Source organism: Nipponia nippon, unplaced genomic scaffold, assembly GCF_047370975.1.
Source record: "Nipponia nippon isolate SJK-2023a ecotype South Korea unplaced genomic scaffold, ASM4737097v1 scaffold_23, whole genome shotgun sequence".
Classification (NCBI taxonomy): domain Eukaryota; kingdom Metazoa; phylum Chordata; class Aves; order Pelecaniformes; family Threskiornithidae; genus Nipponia; species Nipponia nippon.
The window spans coordinates 7,770,948-7,787,015 of NW_028262340.1; the positions used below are offsets into that span (position 1 = coordinate 7,770,948).

Below are 16,068 nucleotides of genomic sequence, written 5' to 3' on the forward strand. Positions count from 1 at the left end.
TCCTTCGTGAGCCACATACGTGGCTCCCCGGGAGGGAGGCGGGGTGGTTCCCCCTCGTGACGGAGGCCGCTTTCACGCCAGCAGCCGGGGCAGAGGGGTCTTTGGGGTGCGGCATGCGTGGGGTAGGAGGCCTCCCGCCCTGGTGCGGGGATGCTGGCGGGGCATCCCCGTCCTGCCCCGTGGCACCTCTGGGCGGGAGGGCCACCCCCTCATAGCACCTCTAGGTCCCAGATCTGCGTGGGTCTTTCCTCAGCCACGTCCCAAACGATGGCGTGGTCCCGGTCGTAGGATCGGCCCCCTGCGGAGCGAGGGGAGGGTTTCAGGAGGGCAGACCGCGCTCCTGATGGCGGCGAAGGGGTGGGTGCCCCCTCTCACGGCCAAACACCCCGTTTTTGGGGGTCTCTGGGAAAGCAGCCCCTGTGCCGGCACCAAGGCCTCACCCTTTATATCGAGGATCATGTCCTCGAACATCTGGCTGTGGATCCGTCCCTGAGAATCGACGCTCCAGGTCTGACGTGGCATCCGGGTCTCGGACCACAGCACAGCCTTCGCGCCCTTCCCAGCCGGCCCGATGACCTGCAGGCTCATGTTGGGGGCCACCTGCAAGGAGAGGCGGTGGCCAGGTCAGCCCGCTCCTCTCCACCACCTCCGCCCAGCGCAAAGGCTTGGAGCTTGGAGGTGTTTCCCTGTAAATGCAGCTGGTTCTGGAGTGGGACATGGAAAACCTCTCAGGGAGAGGCAAGAATGATTAAGGTGTTGAAAACCCCTCAGGGGAGGCAGAGGTGCCTTTGCGTCTCCAGAAGAGACATGGGAGGAGAGAATCAACTGATCTTTGGGGACGAGGCTGAGGTCAGATGCTGGGAAAAGCTGCTATAAACCCTAAAAGATCGCTGCGGGGTGGGGAGGACCCCACAGGAGTCCTGCCGGGGGCTTCCCGGTCCCCTCCGCGGCGCTGGCTGTCACACCTGAGCCCTGACCTGGTTCTTGATCAGCCCGTCCTCGTAGTACCAGACGGAGCTGCTCTGCTCGCCGAGGCTGGAGACCACCACGCGTCCCGCTTTCATGTCCTCCACGTCGTCAGGAACGGAGAGGTAGAGCCCCAGCTCCCGGCTCCTGATGCGGAAATGGATCCGTCTCTGGAAAGAGAGAGACCTGCTTTGCACCGGCAAGCCCTGCCGCCTGCACCTCCGGCCCCGCGCGCTGCGGTGGCCGAGGAAGGGCCTCACCCGGCTTGCGGCTTTGGGAAGGGAGGGCCTGGGCCCCTGCGGCGGCTGCCCGGGGGTCCTCCTCGTCCCCCCCCGGAGGTCCCTGCCTCTCCCGAGGGTGACGGCTGTGGCCCTGGCCTGTCTCTCGGAGCTGGCAGGGGCACGGCTCTCCCCGCCAGGATGCTGGGGTGTTTTGCAAGGCGCCTGCCCACGGGGAGCGTTTCGCCACCACAGCGGCCACTCCCAGGGCGGGGGACAGGGATCTGGGGGTGACGGTGCTGGGCTGGCAGCACCTTTCATGGGCCAGAGCTGTTGGCAGCGTGCTGCTGCTCCCCGGCCGTGCCGCGCTGCCCCCCAGCTCACCCGGAGCCGCTACCATGTCCTCCTCCCAGCCATCGGGGCTCCTCAGCTCCTTGTGAGCCGCCTGCCTCGGGGTTTTGGGGTTCACCCCCGAGTGCCAGCGCCCCGTCCCGTCCCAGCGCTCACCTGGCGGATGGGGTAGAGCGATCCCACGTGCTGGAGCCCGCTGTACGTCAGCCAGTTGGTGATTTCGGTGCAGTCCAGCAGCCACTGGCGCCCTCGGAAGTCACCGTGTTCGCACAGCACCCAGCTGTGGGGGACAGGATGGGATGGGACAGGATGGGCAGAGCACGGTCACCCCCAGGCAGGCAGACAGCACCCGCCGGCCGGGGGAGAGCAGGGCTGGGGCTCACTTACATCCCGCCTTTGACGCGCACCGACAGCACGTGGTTGTTGAAACCCTCTGCCTGGAGACTCCGCACTTCGTTGTTCAGCTCGATCTCCTTCCCCTCAAAACACTCCAGCCCGTGCAGGAAGATGGAGGGCTCCGAGAAAAACTGCAGGATGGGGGAGAGACGAGGCGTGAGGGGGGCAAGCTGGAGGAGCCAGCACCCATGGGTGCAGAAGCCAGCGCCAGGGGAACCCGTGGGAGGGGAGAAAGGGGGTTCCTGGGGGCTTTCTGCCCCCGCGCTGGCGGCACTCACCACCGGGACCTTCTTCAAGGAGCGGATGGCGGTGGAGGAGAGGCAGCCCATGGCGCTGAGCGTGGGGTACTCGCCTTCGGACAGCACGTGCTGCTCCCCGGCAAAGGCCTGCCCGTCGAACAGGATCCAGCTGGCGGAGAGGAGTGTGCCCGGGCTGACGCGGCCACTGTGGTGGGCATCCATCCCTCCTGGGGACCCCCAGCCGCCCTCTCCTGCCCACCCTCCCGGGGAGCCCCGTGGGCACCTGTGGGGCTGCTGGCCGAGGCAACGTCCCTGTTCCTGACCCCGTTCCCGGCCCCGGCCGGAGGCGGCGAGGCCCCGGGACACCCTACCTGCCCCCGCGGACTCTGCAGGAGCGCGGGACGAAGGCGGTGGGCAGGGCGTCCTGGTCTTCCTCGAAGGCAACGTGGTCCCCCAAGAAGTCGGGCTCTGAGAAGAGCAAGATCTGGGGAGGGGGAGCGGAGGGGCTCAGTGAGGGGGGCAAAGCATCACTACCGCCCCGCAAGGGGCCGCATCCCCCAGGGGGGCACGTCCCCCTCCCCATCTGCCGCCCCTGACCTTGGAGACGAAATGGAGGTTGTGTTCCCCGACCTGGAAGCAGACAGAGTGGGGCTGGTTGGTGTCTTGCCCCGGCCCGGCCCGCGCCAGCCCCGTGCGCGCCGGCGGGTGCTGCGGCGAAGGGGGGGGTCCGGTGTTCCCACCTGCAGGATGGGCTGTGCCGAGGCGATGTGGCAATCCGTGGCGCCCCAGTCTTCGCAGCTGCGGTACACCCCCTTCTCCAGGATGTACTGCTCGCCCGAGAAGTTGGTGCCCTCGTAGGCCACCCACCTGCCAGGAAAACGTGGGTGCCGGCTCAGCCCCCCCATCTGTCCCCCTGTCCCCCCTCCACCCCGTCCCCACACTCACACGCCGCTCAGCACGTGGATGGACTGGGTGACGGTGCCATAGCCGGCCAGCTGCGTGTCAGGGAGCGCCTCGCTCAGCTCCACGCTTGGGCCCTCCTCGAAGTCCATGGCCTCGAAGAGGACCAGCGCCGGGTCCGAGAAGTCCTGCGGGGAGAGGGAGCCCCCCCGAGCCCCTCGGTCTGTTGGGGGAAGGGGCTGCGGGCCACGCGCTCTCCACACACTCAGCCGGGCTCCTGCCTGGCCTCAGGGACCCCAGGGAGGGTGGGAGCAGCTCTGGCCACCGAGGCCTCTGCGTGTGATGAGTTTGGGGGAACTCAGGCCATGCCCAGCTGTCCGACGCAGTCAGGGAAGGCTCCCTTTTGGGGATGAGGATGGGACCAGGGGTCTGGCTCTCCCTGCCCACACTGGGTCTGTCCCCAGGCAATGCCACCACCCCTGCCCTCACCGTCCGTATCAGCCGTAAGGACACCAGCTCCTTGCTGTAGCCGCCCCACTGCCTCCAGTCCTGGTACTCCCCTTCCTCCAGCAGGTACTGGTGGCCACGGAAGCCCTCCTTCTCGTAGCCAACCCAGCTGTGGCACAGACAGATGTGGGCGGTGAGGTCTTCAGAGTGGAGGATTTCCACGTGCCAGGATGCGGGGACACCATCCACGCCTCTCCAGTGCCACCCTCTGCCCCGAGCTGCCTGTGGCCATCCCACAGCTCCAGGCAGCTCCTCCGAGCCCTTTCCTGGGGGCGACTGTCACCTTCCCAGCCTGCTCCAGCTGGGATTGCCCACCCTGCGCCACTCACCAGCCACCCAGGACTTGCAGGGAGCCCACGGTGGGCAGCGCTGGCCCAGGCAGGCGCTTCACGTCGTAGATGTCTCGGCTGATGGTGAAGCTGCGGCCCTGGAAACCGGCAGCCTCGTAGATCAGCACCTGGGGACACAGCAGGGTGAGCACGGTCCCACGGCCGTCCCGGTCCCACGGCCTCCCCGGGCGCTGGCCTGGCACTCACCTGCGGCTCACCGGGTCTCTCCACGACGGGGCAGCCCTGGAAGGAGAAGGAGCCCCAGTGAGGCCACGGTGGCAGAAGGGGGCATCTGACCACCCCCTTTAGAGCCTGTGCTGTTTTTTGGGTCATTGTCATTCAAAACCAAGCTCTTCTGGGCTTTGCTTTGTTGCTTTCCTTCACCACTAACCCACAGGAGCACTTCCCAGAGCCATGATCGGCACATTTCCATACCGAGCTCTCACTGATGTGAACCGGGAACCGCTGGGAGATGCTCTCGCCTGTCATGCCCAGGGCTGGATATGGCCCCAGCACCACGGTAACCAGTAACGCTCCAGCAACCGGCACTCACCAGCCTGATGGGGTGCATGGAGCAGATGGAGGGGTCCTTTGCTCCCCAAGCCTTTAAATTGGGGTACCCGCCTGGCTCCAAAACGTAGGGGTCATCGTCAAAGAAAGGCTTGGAGTAAACCAGCCACCTGGGGAAGACGGGGAAGGCATCATGGCCTGCTCCAGCCCGTGCTGGAGCCCACCCAGTGCCCACCCATCACCGCAGTCCCACTCACAAGCCCGAGTGGACGATGATGGAGGCGGCGGTGAGCGCCTGGCCCCGCGTGCGGGTGTCCTCGGCCGAGTCGGTGAACTTCAGCCGGGTGCCTTCGCCATTCTCGTCCGCAAACAGGCTGATCTCGGGGGTGCGGTAATCCTGGCGTGGGGCAGAGCAGCGTTACGGGGGTCCGGCACCCCCACTTGCCAGGCACTGGGAGCCATGGCAGGGAGCGGGGGGCTCGGGGGGGTCCGTGTGCTCACCCGCACCACCCTCTTGAAGGAGCCGATGCGGAAGGGCCGGCTGCCGCAGGGCTGCCCGCTCTCCCCATACGCCGTCCAGGGGTTGTCGATCTCCACGTCCCCCTCGGCCAGCACGCACTTGCGCCCGTGAAACCGTGGCTTCTCGTACATCACCCACCTGGGAGCGGGGTGGGAGCAAAGGGGGGGGAAATCCTGCTTTTATCTGCAGCCCCGCAACCATTGGGAGCCTCAGGGCAGCGCGTGGGTGGGGACGTCCTGCCACCGCCACAATGCTGGATCGCAGCCACAGTAATTAGCACTGGCGGGACAGTCACTCCTGAACCCCAGGCTGGGACTCGGCCGCCGTCCCCGGCACGGGGAGTGCACGAGCCCCGGCCAAGCCCTCCCTCCGCGTCCTCACCACATGTCCTCGCCCTGCTGCCGTCCCCTACCCGCCTCGGATGACCCGGATGGAGATGGTGTGCGAGAGCTCCCAGGATGTGGCATCGGGGACATCGCCCCAGATTTCCCGTTTCTGGCCCGCAAAGCCGGCCTCGGAGAAGAGGATGATCTGGGAGGGGGTGACACAGTGGAGAGATGCTACCATGCCGCAACGCAACGCACCGTGCCCCAGCCGGCCAGCGCAGCCCAGCACCACCACGCTCCCTGTACCTTGCCAGGTCTCGTGTTGATCTTCTTGAAGCCCTCCTGGTCCTCCTGCTGTGAAGACCCAAGGGGATGGGTGTGTGAGGAGCGCGGAGGGCCATCGGCTGCACCAGCCATCTCCCGCAGCCCAAGGAAGCCGCAAGCTCAGCCTCGCATCTGGCGTCTGCCAATCCCTCCCACCGCCCCGAGCAGCCACACCTCGAGCGTTCCTGCACTGCTGGGGATCAGCCTCCCCGCCTGCCCCGGGCCCCTCCGCTCACCGCCCCGCGTCCCTCCCATCATCCTTGGTGGCACCCTCCCATCACTTGACCTGGTACCCTTCCGTCACTCATCCCAGTGCCCTCCCATTACCCATCCCTGTACCCTCCCATCACACTGAGGACTTTCACCCCACGCCTTCTCTGATGGGAAGCACAAGCCATGTGCTGGGAACAGAGAAAGATGCTCTGGGGGTTCAGACCCCACCACCTCCGCATGTGCCCAGGAGGGCAGAGCATCTCCCCAGGCGCCGCGCTGCGGGATTCACTCACCAGGACATCAGCGGGGCACAGGGCCATGGCACTCTCTGGCTCTTCCGTGATAGGAGGGATGCAGCCAGGATTCAGGGCTTCCAGCACGGCCATCTCGGGGCCAGGGTGGTCCCCAGGGCCCAGCCCGTTGTGGTCCCCAGGGATGGGTGAGCCCGTGCCCGCACCATCCCTGCTGGGCAGCTCGAGCGGGGTGGTGCTGGGGGAGACGAAGCGGCTGTAGAGCACACTGTTGTCCAGGCGTGAGTAGGGCTTCCCCTCATCGGCTGCAGCCGCCCGGTGCTCCAAGAAGTGGGAGAGCAGCGCCATGCCCTTGAGGACGTTCCCTCGGAAGAGCACGCTCCGCTCGGCCAAGCCCCCAGCCACCGGTTTGGCCTTTTCCTCCGCTCCCACCTGCCTTGGTGTCCCCGGGAGTGAGCCCCCCTCCACCCAGCCATTGCTGGCAGTGCTGTCCCCAAGTGCCCCATGGAGGGTCCCCACCGGTGCCTGCTCATCAGGGCTCAGGTAGGGGTTCTCGAGCTCCACCTCCTCCTTGGGGGCCTCCTCCCGCCGCCCCGCCGGGCCCCGCGCCAGCAGCTCGCGCAGGGCCTCGGGTAGGGAGACGGGGGCGCGGGGGGCCACGTGGTCCTCGTGGATTGGGGGCAGAGCGGCACAGCGGCCCAGCGATGACGGCCGCGGCTGGCGCGGGGCCTTGGGAGCCTTCCGCATCTCCGAGGGCTCCATGTTGCGCAGCGTGTCCACGAAGATCTCCATGTCCACCAGCAGCTCAGGGTCCTCCTCGGTCACGTCTGGGGGGCTCTCGGCCCGTGGGTCCTGGGCCGGGGGCTCAGTGGGGGGATCTGGGCTGCTCTTGGGCTCTTGGGCCGTGCCCTGGGGGTCCCCCGTCGTCTCACCCCCCTCCAACTCAACCTCAGCCTTTGGAGATGCTGGTGCTTCGGATGAAGGCTCTGGAGCATCACTCGCATCCAAGGAGGGGTTTTCGGGAGTGCTGCCAGCTCCCGGGGGGCTCTCTGTCCTCGGTGGCATGGCTGAAATGGCACCATCCCCGTCTGCCGTGCTTTCCTCTCCTGCGCCAGCCAGATCCGCCTGGCTGCTGGCGTCCGCCGAGGGACACTGTGGGGAGCTGGTTATACTGGTTTGTGGGTCCCCAGGCCTGTCACCGTCTCTCAGGGCTGTGTTTGCCGGCGCAGCTTCAGCTTGTGGTGAGTGCTTCTCCCCGGGGGATCCCTCGGTCGGGAGCCCGGTGGTCTCCGCGGTGCCCGGCGAGCTCTCGCTGCCCGCTGCAGCCCCAGCAAAGCTGCTGCTGTCCTGCTCGCGGCTCTCCGGCTGCGGCAGGGCCGTCGTGGCGTCAGCAGCATTGTGCAGCCCATTTTGGGCTTCCCTTCCCTCCGCCAGCCCCGGCTCAGGCCTGGCTGCATCCCTGCCCGTCCGCAGCACGGTGATGTGCCTGGCCTTGGGCAGGGCAGAGACGTGGCCGGGCTCGGCCCCACACGGAGCACTGGGACCCTCGCCGGGACCCCCTGCAGGGTGCTCGGCAGGTCGGGTGGGGAGGAGGGTGCCGTGCACGTAGCTCTCCCTGTGCACGGGCATCTCACGGGGGGCACCCACCGGTGGAGGGATACCACCACCGCCTCCGCCAGCCCCCACCTTCCCCCTCTCGTCCTGCCGCCGGGGCTTCTGCGCAGGGGAATACACCTGCGAGAAGATGGGGCCGTGCGCGGTGAAGTCCTTGAGTAGGTTGACGGAGGACGAGCGTTCCCGGTGCGTCAGGGTGGTGGAGCCGGCCGCTGTCTTCTCCACGATCTCCCTCTCCCAGGCCTGCAGCAGGAGGGAGACGCGGGAGGGACTCCCCTCCCGGCCCCGTGTGCTCCCCGTGCTCTCCAGCCGCCGTGACACCAGTGAGACCTTCTGGAAGCGGGACCTGCCCTCAGGCCCCGGCGCGCTCGGCACCGCTTGCTTCATGCTCAGCTCCGCGCTGGAGACGAAGCCCTTGGTCTTGGTGTGCCGGAATGGCGAATCCATGCCGGGGGGCCAGAGAGGGAGCTGCCGCGGCCCCGTAACACCCCGCGCTGCCGGGCTTGGCCCCTGCGGCTGCTGTGCTGGGGCTGGCAGAGCTGCAGGGAGAGAAGGAGACCCTGGGAGAGCTGAGCAGAAACCACCCTGCAGGGACCAGCCCTGGGCCCCGAACCAGACCCTAAAACCCCCTAGACCTCCCTCTGACCCTGCAGAACATTTTTGGGGGGGTCCCATGCGCACAGGAGGTGGCTTTGGGGCTCTGCAGTTCTCGGGGTGCTCATGTCATCCATCCTGGCACAGGCAGGGCGTGGGGGGCGGCGTGGGGGGCACCGTGGGCCCCTCTGCCTGCCCACACCAACACTTCTGCATCCAGCAGAGATGGTGGTGACCTCCACCACGCCGCCAAGGTGGGCTCCGGCAGAGCCCGGCGGGCCGGCACAGCGCAGGTGAGTGTGCAGGATCCAGCCGGGCCGGGCCGTGCCCCGAGCCATGCCGTGCGCCGAGCTGCAGGATGAGTCAGGCGGGCAGCAGGGCTGCGCCGAGTCAGCAAATGCAGCAAACAAACAAGCCCAAAAAGCAACAGGGAAGCTGTTCCGTGGGGGAAAAGGGCCTGGCCGGCACCAGGAGCGGGACCGGGGCCGGGGCAGCCGTGGGGTTCGCAGGAGGAGGTGGGGACCTGAGCAGCATCTTCCCTTGACCCTTCCCTCTTGCTGATCGGCAAAGGTGGGGTGGCTCCGTCCGCCTCTGCAGCCCCATCGGCACGAGAAAATGAGCGGCACTGATCGCCCAGCGCTTGCACCCTGATCCAAGCTGGTACCCAGCACTTGGTACCCAGCACTCGGCTCCCGCGCCCTTGTATTCGGTGCTGCAGGGTGGGCACCGCTGTGGTCCCCGGGGCGCAGGGCATGGGACAGGGACACCCGTGCTGCCTCGGCTCGGGGGGATGCCGGCGGAGGCGTCGCTGTGCCGTGGCTGTGTCCCTGCCCCAGGAGGGTTTATTGCTGGGTTTGGGAAGCCGCTGACGCAGCAGGTGCCGGGGAGGGAGCCGGAAGCGCGCCAGCATCTCGGCATCTCCCAATTAGGCGCAGTTCGGTGTCACCGCCCGGCTACGGGGACAGCGGCAGGGACGACAGGGCTTTGGGCTCAGCCCGAGGACAGGCTGAGCTCGGGGTGTCCCGGCCGGGGACGGGGACACCTGCCTGCACAGCCCCCAGGGCTGGTTTCCCCGGGGGGGGCACCTCGGGAGAGGGCCTCATCCTGCACCACCTGGGGCTGGGCTCCCTCCAACGGCTGCAGGCTGGGCTTTACCAGTCCCTAAGGGAGGTCGGGGAGGCAGAGGGCAGGCAGAAAAGCGCCGGGTGCAGGCAGCTGCCTGCCCCTTCTGCCAGCCCGCCACACGCCCTCCGCATCTTGCTCTCCCCGGCCCGGCAGGTCTTGCCGGTGCAGATAGGAAGAGTTTGTGTCATTTTCCAGGAGGTGATGAGACCTCGTCTGGGACAGTCAGCACCGCTGGAGGCTGGGACCAGCCTGGGCGGGGCCGCACATCTGCATGGGCAAAGCCACAGCTGGATCCCCAGGGCCACAGCACCCGCCAGTGGAGGAGGGATGGGTGCACTCGGCAGCGCGGAGGAAAAGCTGCTTAAATGTGCTGGGGACAACCCGGGTGTCGGAGCAAATGGACATCAGCAGGGTCAGGCTGGAGGGAGCCGGGGGCTCCGCGGTGGCACGCAGGGACCCCCGCAGCGGCAAAGCTCCTGCCAGGGGCGGCGGTGCCAGGGCAGCGCGGTTTGCACAGGGACGCAGCCCCTCTCTGCCCTGCAATATTGCTGTCCCACCGGAGCTGGAGCCGGAGCCGCCTGGCACCTGATTGCACCCCGGGCTTGCTTCAGCGCTGGTTTCTCAAGCACTTGCTGGCAGTGCCCAGCCCCGCCGTGCCCGTGGCCCCGGGGTGGCACCAGGACAGGGACGCCAGCTCCATGCAGCACCGGGGCGCTGGGGGGAGGCGGGAGCTGCTGACTCAGCATCACGTCTGCCTCTTGCCCAGAGCCGGATTTCCGAAGATCTCCAGGTCTGTCTTTCGCACCCCATCCCTGCAGCTGGATCCAGCACCCGGTGCCACCCTGGGCCACCCGGTGCCCCACTGGCCCTGGGAACGGAGCTTGCCCCGGAGCCCTGCTCTGCCCCAGCACCCCAGTTTTTGCTAGAGTATTTCCTATTGCAACAGTGGGTCAAGGACATGAGGACACAAGGACACAAGGATAAAACCCTGCAGCCTCCCAGCTACTCCTGCCAGCCATCCCTACCTGCTAGGACATGCCACGCTGGGTCCCAGCAGTGTTGCCACACCGGGGTACCTGGCACGGCTAATTAATCCCCCCTGGCCAAGCCAAGCCAACGCGCTCAGCTCGTTTGCTGCCTCCTGTCATCCCAAAGGGTCTCCCAGCACCCAAGCAAAAGGTGCAAGGTGCCGTTTAATATTCAGAAGAGACAGAGGGGACAAGGGCAGCGGCTGTGGCTGCCTTTGAGCTGGAGACCACGGATTAAGCCGAGCCTCCGGCCACGTTGGGCTGAGCCCCATCACCGCGGGGTGAGAGCGGACCTGCCGCCTTCAGGAAAATCAAGGATTTGGTTTGGGTGGCTGCTGCGCAGGCTGGGGTTCATAACAAGGGCAGGCGAACCGCCACCTCCCCTCGCCGCCCCTGCCTCCCCTCGCCAAGCCCTGTCACTGGTGGCCGCGTGCCCGGCAGGGAGGAGGGGGACAGCGGGCTGCCCTGTCCCCCCAGCCTGGGTCACGAGGCCACCGGAGGTGGAGGAGCCCTGGCTCGCTCCGGTGGCTCTGGGGACGCACTGTGGTGGTCGGAGCGGGGTTACAACCCCAGCAGCCCCCCGATGTCAGGGGCTGAAGCTGAGAGGGGCAGAGCTGGGCTCATCCCCCACCTCCCAGCCCCGTCCCCCCTCCCCGGCCTGTGCCGATCCCAGTCCTGGATGAGCAGGGACCCATCCCAGCACCCACCAAGCCGGGGCATGGGTCCAAGCACTGGGTAGCCCGCACAGGTGGCAGCCGGGATGGGAGCACCAGCGCCCTCCGGCTCCCAGCACTGCAAAGCCTCCCTCCCTGCCAGCACCCATGCAAGCCAGGCCGGCCTGGGCAGCACCCTGCACCCAGGGGCCCCACAGCCTGCACCCCCACGTACCTGCCGGCTGAGGGTCCCACTGCACCGGCCGGGTGGCGAGCGGGGTGCCGTGCTGTGCCGAGCGGGGCTGGGGGTGCTGCTCCCTGCACGCCGCAGCTGGGCGGACCGGCAGAGTCACCCGGTGAGCACCCAGCCCTCAGCGAGCACCCAGCCCTGAGCACCCAGCCCTGGCGCAGCGCAGGTTTGGCATTCCTCAGGTGCTGACAGCCGGGGAGCCGGTCAGGCTGGTTCCCCAGCACCCAGCTCCTTCGTTTCCTCCGACTCAGCAGCGCCAGGAGGGAGCCTGGATGGCCTGGGTGGCTCTGGGCCCCCCAGCCCCCTGCCCGGCCACCCCCTCCCCACCACCCATCTCGATGAGGGCGATCATAACCTTGGAGGGGATCTCAGCGCCCGGCTCTGCACCGCCAGCCTGCCAAGGCACCGGCTCGGCTGGGCCGTGGGGCTGGCGGGGTCCTGACATGCTGCGGTGAGGGGCTGGGGGTCCCCAGGGCCGTGATCGCTCCCGGGTTCCTCGGCCACGTGGGGATCAGGCACTGCGGCGCGTTCCCAAGAGGCTCCCAGCGCTGGGAGGTCTCGGAGAGCTCTCGGGTGGCTTTGTGCTGGCTTGGGGATGGAGCAGGGGTAACGGTGGCCCTGGGCCACTGCGGGAGACTTGACCCCGGGGTGCAGGGCCCTTTCCCCGTAGGGCTTGGGGCAACAGCAGAGCCAGCACCCGCCCTGTATCCTTGCCCTGCCCTCCTGCTCCTCCCCAGCACCTGTGGGTGCCCCGCCATGGTGCCAGCCTTACCCCGGGGCGACCACTCCCGGATGCTGGCCCAGCCCAGGAGCCTCCTCGGCCACCACTGGCCCAGTGCAAGCGGACACAGTTCAGCTCTGGTTGGAGTGCCCGGGGCCACCCAGCTCTCGGTGCCACCGCTCACGTGCCAGGGAAACCGAAGCAGACCCGAGCTCCCTCCGCACCTTGGCCAGCAGCGCCGGGGTCTGGCTGAGGACAGGGAGCTCATGGCTCTGCCGCCCTCTGCCCACCGCTGCGCCAGCTTTGCCCGTTCCGAAGACACGCCAGGTCTCTGAAGCCCCCCCTGCGCCGGTCCCTGGGTGGGGGGATCAGCCCGATTGCCCCCAGAGCCACGGGGACAAACAGGGCCCCCAGGGGCCCTGGGGAGCCCTGCCAGCCCCTGGCCCAGGAGGAAGTGGCTCCATCCCGCGGCCATGCCCTCCCAAGGGACACCCGCGGCGATGTCCCGGGGACCCTGGGGACCTTCTCTCCCCTCCCTGGGGAGCTCCACCGGGCTGGGCCCTGCCAAGGGAGGGTGAGCTGCAGAGGCAGAAATGTTTATTGAATAAAATCACAGGAGGGGTGCCGCTCACCGGCCCCAGCCTCGGCAGCAGGTGAGGACAGCCGGGGCCATAGTCTCCTTTGGGTGTCAGCACGACGCTCGGGGTGCCGGCAGGATGCAGGGAGCAGCACCCAGAGGCATCAGAGATGGAGATGCCCACCTTGGCCTGGCACCCCCGGACAGAGCCGGGGAGGGTTCGGCGGTGGCACCAAGCCAGCGAAAGCAGTGACAGGCAGGGCCGTGGTGGCACACTGGGAGCTCAGGGTGCGCCTGAGACTGGGGGGGCTGAGAAATTAAAGGTTCTTCTGTGGAAAGGGGGGTTTGTCGCACCCCAGGCACAGCCCCGGGACAGTAATGCTGTCGGGTGGGTGTGTGGGCATGGCCTGGGACCTCAGGCTGGCCGGGGGATGCCATCCCCATGGCTTCGGGGACAGGGGGCTGCTTGGTGCTTTGGAGGGACCCTCCTCTGTCCTTGTCCCCGGCGCTGGGGCAGCGTTGATGGAGCTGGGGGCTGCACTGGATGATGGCGGTGGCTCCTCCTGGCCCTGAGGGTCCGGGGCTGGGGGCAGCCCCAACCTGCGCAGCCCCCGGGGCCGTCCCAGCTCAGACAGGCCCCGCCGGGGGACACTGCTGCTGCCTGGGGACACCATGGCGGGTCCCCACGTCCACCCCTGCCCACCTCAGCACAAAGCCCTACAGCAGCACCACAGCCCGGTGGGGCCGGCGCCCCCCCTCCTCCTCCTGCTCCGGCCAGCCGGCATCCCGGCTGGGGCACCCATGGGCCTGGGCGAAGCAGCTGTGGGGGAGTGGGGGGCCAGGGGCTGGCTGCCGGCACTGGTGCAGACGGCAGTGGAGCTGGAGGTGGATGTGCTGGGAGAAGCGGCTGTGGCACTGGTGGCACTGGAAGGGCTTCTCGCCCGAGTGCAGCCGCAGGTGGGTCTTCAGGTTGCTGCTGCTGCTGAAGCGCTTGTAGCACATCTGCGGGGGTGAGAGGATGGGGGGCTCGGGGTGGGTGCTGCACCCTGGCTCGGGACCCCCACCCACCCTCCCAGCAGCCAGCAGGCACCTACCGGACACTGGTGGGGCTTCTCACCGGTGTGCACCAGCCGGTGCTTCTGCAGGTGTGCCAGCTGCGTGAAGCGCTTCTTGCAGATGGGGCACTGGAAGGGCCGCTCGCCGCTGTGCACCCTCAGGTGGACCTGCCAGGGGGGCACGGGGCTACGGGGGGGCACCCGGGGAGCCCCAGCCCCCCCTTCTGGAGCATCCCGCAACCCCGGCAGGGCGCAGGGCATGGCTGGAGCACAGAGGGGTACATCCGCAGCCCATCTCAGAGCACTCCATGCCGATGCACACTTTGCTGGGGGGAAACTGAGGCACGGGGAGAGGCCCGCAACACCCGGCCCGCACAGCTGGGACAAGCCCCCGCTGCCCCCCGTCCCCAGCGCGGGCTGACCCTAAGGGTGCAGGAGGGGTGTGCTGCCAGGCTGGGGGGGAGAGCGGGCGCCGGGGCACCCCGGGTACCTTGAGGTTGGAGAGCTGCCCGAAGCTCTTGGTGCAGACGTTGCACTCGTACTTGCTCCTGCCACCGTCCTTCTCCTGTGGGTGCAGCCTGGGCTTGGCCACGCTGTGGCTGGGCCCCTCCGGCTGCGGGGCAGAGTGGGGCATCCCCCCCGCCGGCGGTGGGCACCCCCCTGCCCTGCATCTGGGGAAGGGGAAAGGCCCTTGGGGGAGCTGGAGAAATCCCACCAGTGGCTTTGGCAGCCCGGGAGCACCCTGCTCGGGGGGCAGGAGGGTCCCACATGGCCACAGGCAGGGTGGCAGCTGGAGGAGGGCACCGCCGCAGCCCTGTGAAGGTGATGCCAGGGTCCCCATGTCACCCAGGTGGGCGAGGGGTGGCGCGGGCCGCAGGGCCGGCAGGAGCGGGGGGCAGCGGGTGCCGCAGAGGCAGAGGCACGGCCGGGGCAGGAGGAGCGGGCAAAGGCTGCCCAGGCAGAGCCTCAGCTCCCTGGGCAGCAGCGCGGGGGACGGCCGGGCCCCCACCAGCACCAGCTCCGCTTGGCCAAAGGGCTTCCTCCAGCCCTCCACGGCTCCCTGCAGCTCTTCGGCCTTGGCTCTCATCTCCTCCTCCCCTGTGCTGCTGGTGGAGACATCTTCGGTGCAGAGCGGCCGCGGTGGCGAAGGGGCCATGTCCAGCCCCGCGGGGGTCCCGCAGCTGGTGGCCCTGGTGGCATCGGGGGCTGCGGGCAGAGGAGCAGCCGGGGGGTCAGTGGGGAGCCCGGGGGGGACGGGGAGCTTGGGGACAAGGGGCTGGTGGCGGGGAGCCAAGCACAGGCAGGAGCAAAGCTGTGTCTGCGGGGACAGGCAGAAGCACCCGCTGCCGGATTCGTGGGGCCAGGGGTGCAGGCAGCTGCAAGGGGCGGCAGGGGAGGCTCCGCTGTGGGGGGGCTCTGCCAGGCGCGCGGCCCCACAGCTTGGGGCAGTTTGGCTCCTACCTGCTCCGCTCCAGCACCGCAGCCGCCGATGACCCTGACTGCCGCCACGTTACGGTTTAGCGGCTGCTGAGAGTGAGCGAACAGGAAACCTCTGCATTTGGGGACCTTTGCTAAATTTGGAGAGGTGATGTGAAGCCTCTTCACGGGGAGGAAGAGGAGGAGGTGGGACCGGCTTGTCTCTAACAGCCACAGCCCCACAGCCGGGGAGTTGGTTCCCTCACCAGGGCATGGCCCAGCACTGGTGACACCACGACCGGGTCCCCCAGGAGCAGAAAATCCCCAGGAAAGCAGTGGGAGGTCACTGTCCCCTCCCCAGCCTCCCGCCTGCCCCCGCTGCCGCTGGCCAAAACACCCCATGCGGGGATGGGGACAGAGGGCTGAGCCTGGCACTGGGGGCACTGGTGACACTGGGAGCCGTGCGGGATGGGGATGCAGCAGGGCTCCAAGCCTGACACAACTGGGCTCTCCTGCCCCAGCCCAGGGTGGCAGAGGTGCCATCGCCACCCACCACAGGGACAGAGGGACCTCAGCCACCCGAGGCTGCACTGGGAGCCTGAGAAAGTGCCAGGAGTGGCAGCAGCCTCAGCAGGGCTGGCCGACAGCTGAGACCACATGAATGGCTCCCCTTAAACAGGGTGTTAACTCTGAAACCTACTGGTGGCTAACACGATCACCACTTTGAAGAAGTGCTCAGCGAGCGCACACAGCAGCTCCCAGCTGTGGCGGCAGCCCCAGGTGGGGACTCCTGTGACAGGGGAGGGGACGAGTCCCACACCCACTCCAGTACTTCCCAAAAAACTGCCCCACCGGGGAAGACCAGAAAAAGCTCATTTCTCCTTCTCTGCTGGGTTTCACTGGAGCCTCTGGCCTCCCTCCAGTGCCCTTCATGGGGAACGCGGTGGCTTGAGAAACCATGTGCAAAACGTGACCAGGTGGGGAG

The 16,068-nt window shown here is 67.9% G+C and overlaps 2 protein-coding genes across 2 annotated transcripts; both read right to left on the reverse strand.

The window, feature by feature from the left end:
* Positions 1 to 209: 209 nt before the first annotated feature.
* Positions 210 to 8,111, reverse strand: CRYBG2 (crystallin beta-gamma domain containing 2). Its single transcript, XM_087760937.1, has 19 exons — positions 6,093 to 8,111; positions 5,569 to 5,616; positions 5,349 to 5,467; positions 4,918 to 5,074; positions 4,674 to 4,813; positions 4,460 to 4,586; positions 4,114 to 4,149; positions 3,907 to 4,034; positions 3,560 to 3,686; positions 3,116 to 3,258; positions 2,911 to 3,037; positions 2,768 to 2,800; positions 2,542 to 2,654; positions 2,210 to 2,339; positions 1,923 to 2,062; positions 1,692 to 1,815; positions 978 to 1,136; positions 441 to 600; positions 210 to 298 (listed from the first exon to the last, which is right to left on the reverse strand). The coding sequence occupies exons 1-19, from the start codon at positions 8,109 to 8,111 to the stop codon at positions 210 to 212; spliced, it is 4,119 nt and encodes a 1,372-aa protein (XP_087617063.1).
* A 4,562-nt stretch (positions 8,112 to 12,673) lies between these two features.
* On the reverse strand, positions 12,674 to 15,168 carry ZNF683 (zinc finger protein 683). The gene is made up of 4 exons (XM_087760952.1): positions 15,129 to 15,168; positions 14,158 to 14,873; positions 13,707 to 13,835; positions 12,674 to 13,614 (listed from the first exon to the last, which is right to left on the reverse strand). The coding sequence occupies exons 2-4, from the start codon at positions 14,821 to 14,823 to the stop codon at positions 13,330 to 13,332; spliced, it is 1,080 nt and encodes a 359-aa protein (XP_087617078.1). The 5' UTR covers positions 14,824 to 14,873; positions 15,129 to 15,168; the 3' UTR covers positions 12,674 to 13,329.
* Between the last annotated feature and the right edge of the window lie 900 nt (positions 15,169 to 16,068).

Coding starts and splice junctions, on each gene's coding strand:
- CRYBG2 (XM_087760937.1), bottom strand. CDS start 8,111: ATGGATTCGCCATTCCGGCACACCAAGACCAAGGGCTTCGTCTCCAGC. Junction 5,617..6,092: donor TGTGCCCCGCTGATGTCCTG/GTGAGTGAATCC, acceptor GGGTCTTCACAG/CAGGAGGACCAGGAGGGCTT. Junction 601..977: donor ACGGGCTGATCAAGAACCAG/GTCAGGGCTCAG, acceptor CTCTCCTTGCAG/GTGGCCCCCAACATGAGCCT.
- ZNF683 (XM_087760952.1), bottom strand. CDS start 14,823: ATGGCCCCTTCGCCACCGCGGCCGCTCTGCACCGAAGATGTCTCCACC. Junction 13,836..14,157: donor GGCAGCTCTCCAACCTCAAG/GTACCCGGGGTG, acceptor CCCCCCTGGCAG/GTCCACCTGAGGGTGCACAG. Junction 13,615..13,706: donor AGAAGCCCCACCAGTGTCCG/GTAGGTGCCTGC, acceptor TCACCCCCGCAG/ATGTGCTACAAGCGCTTCAG.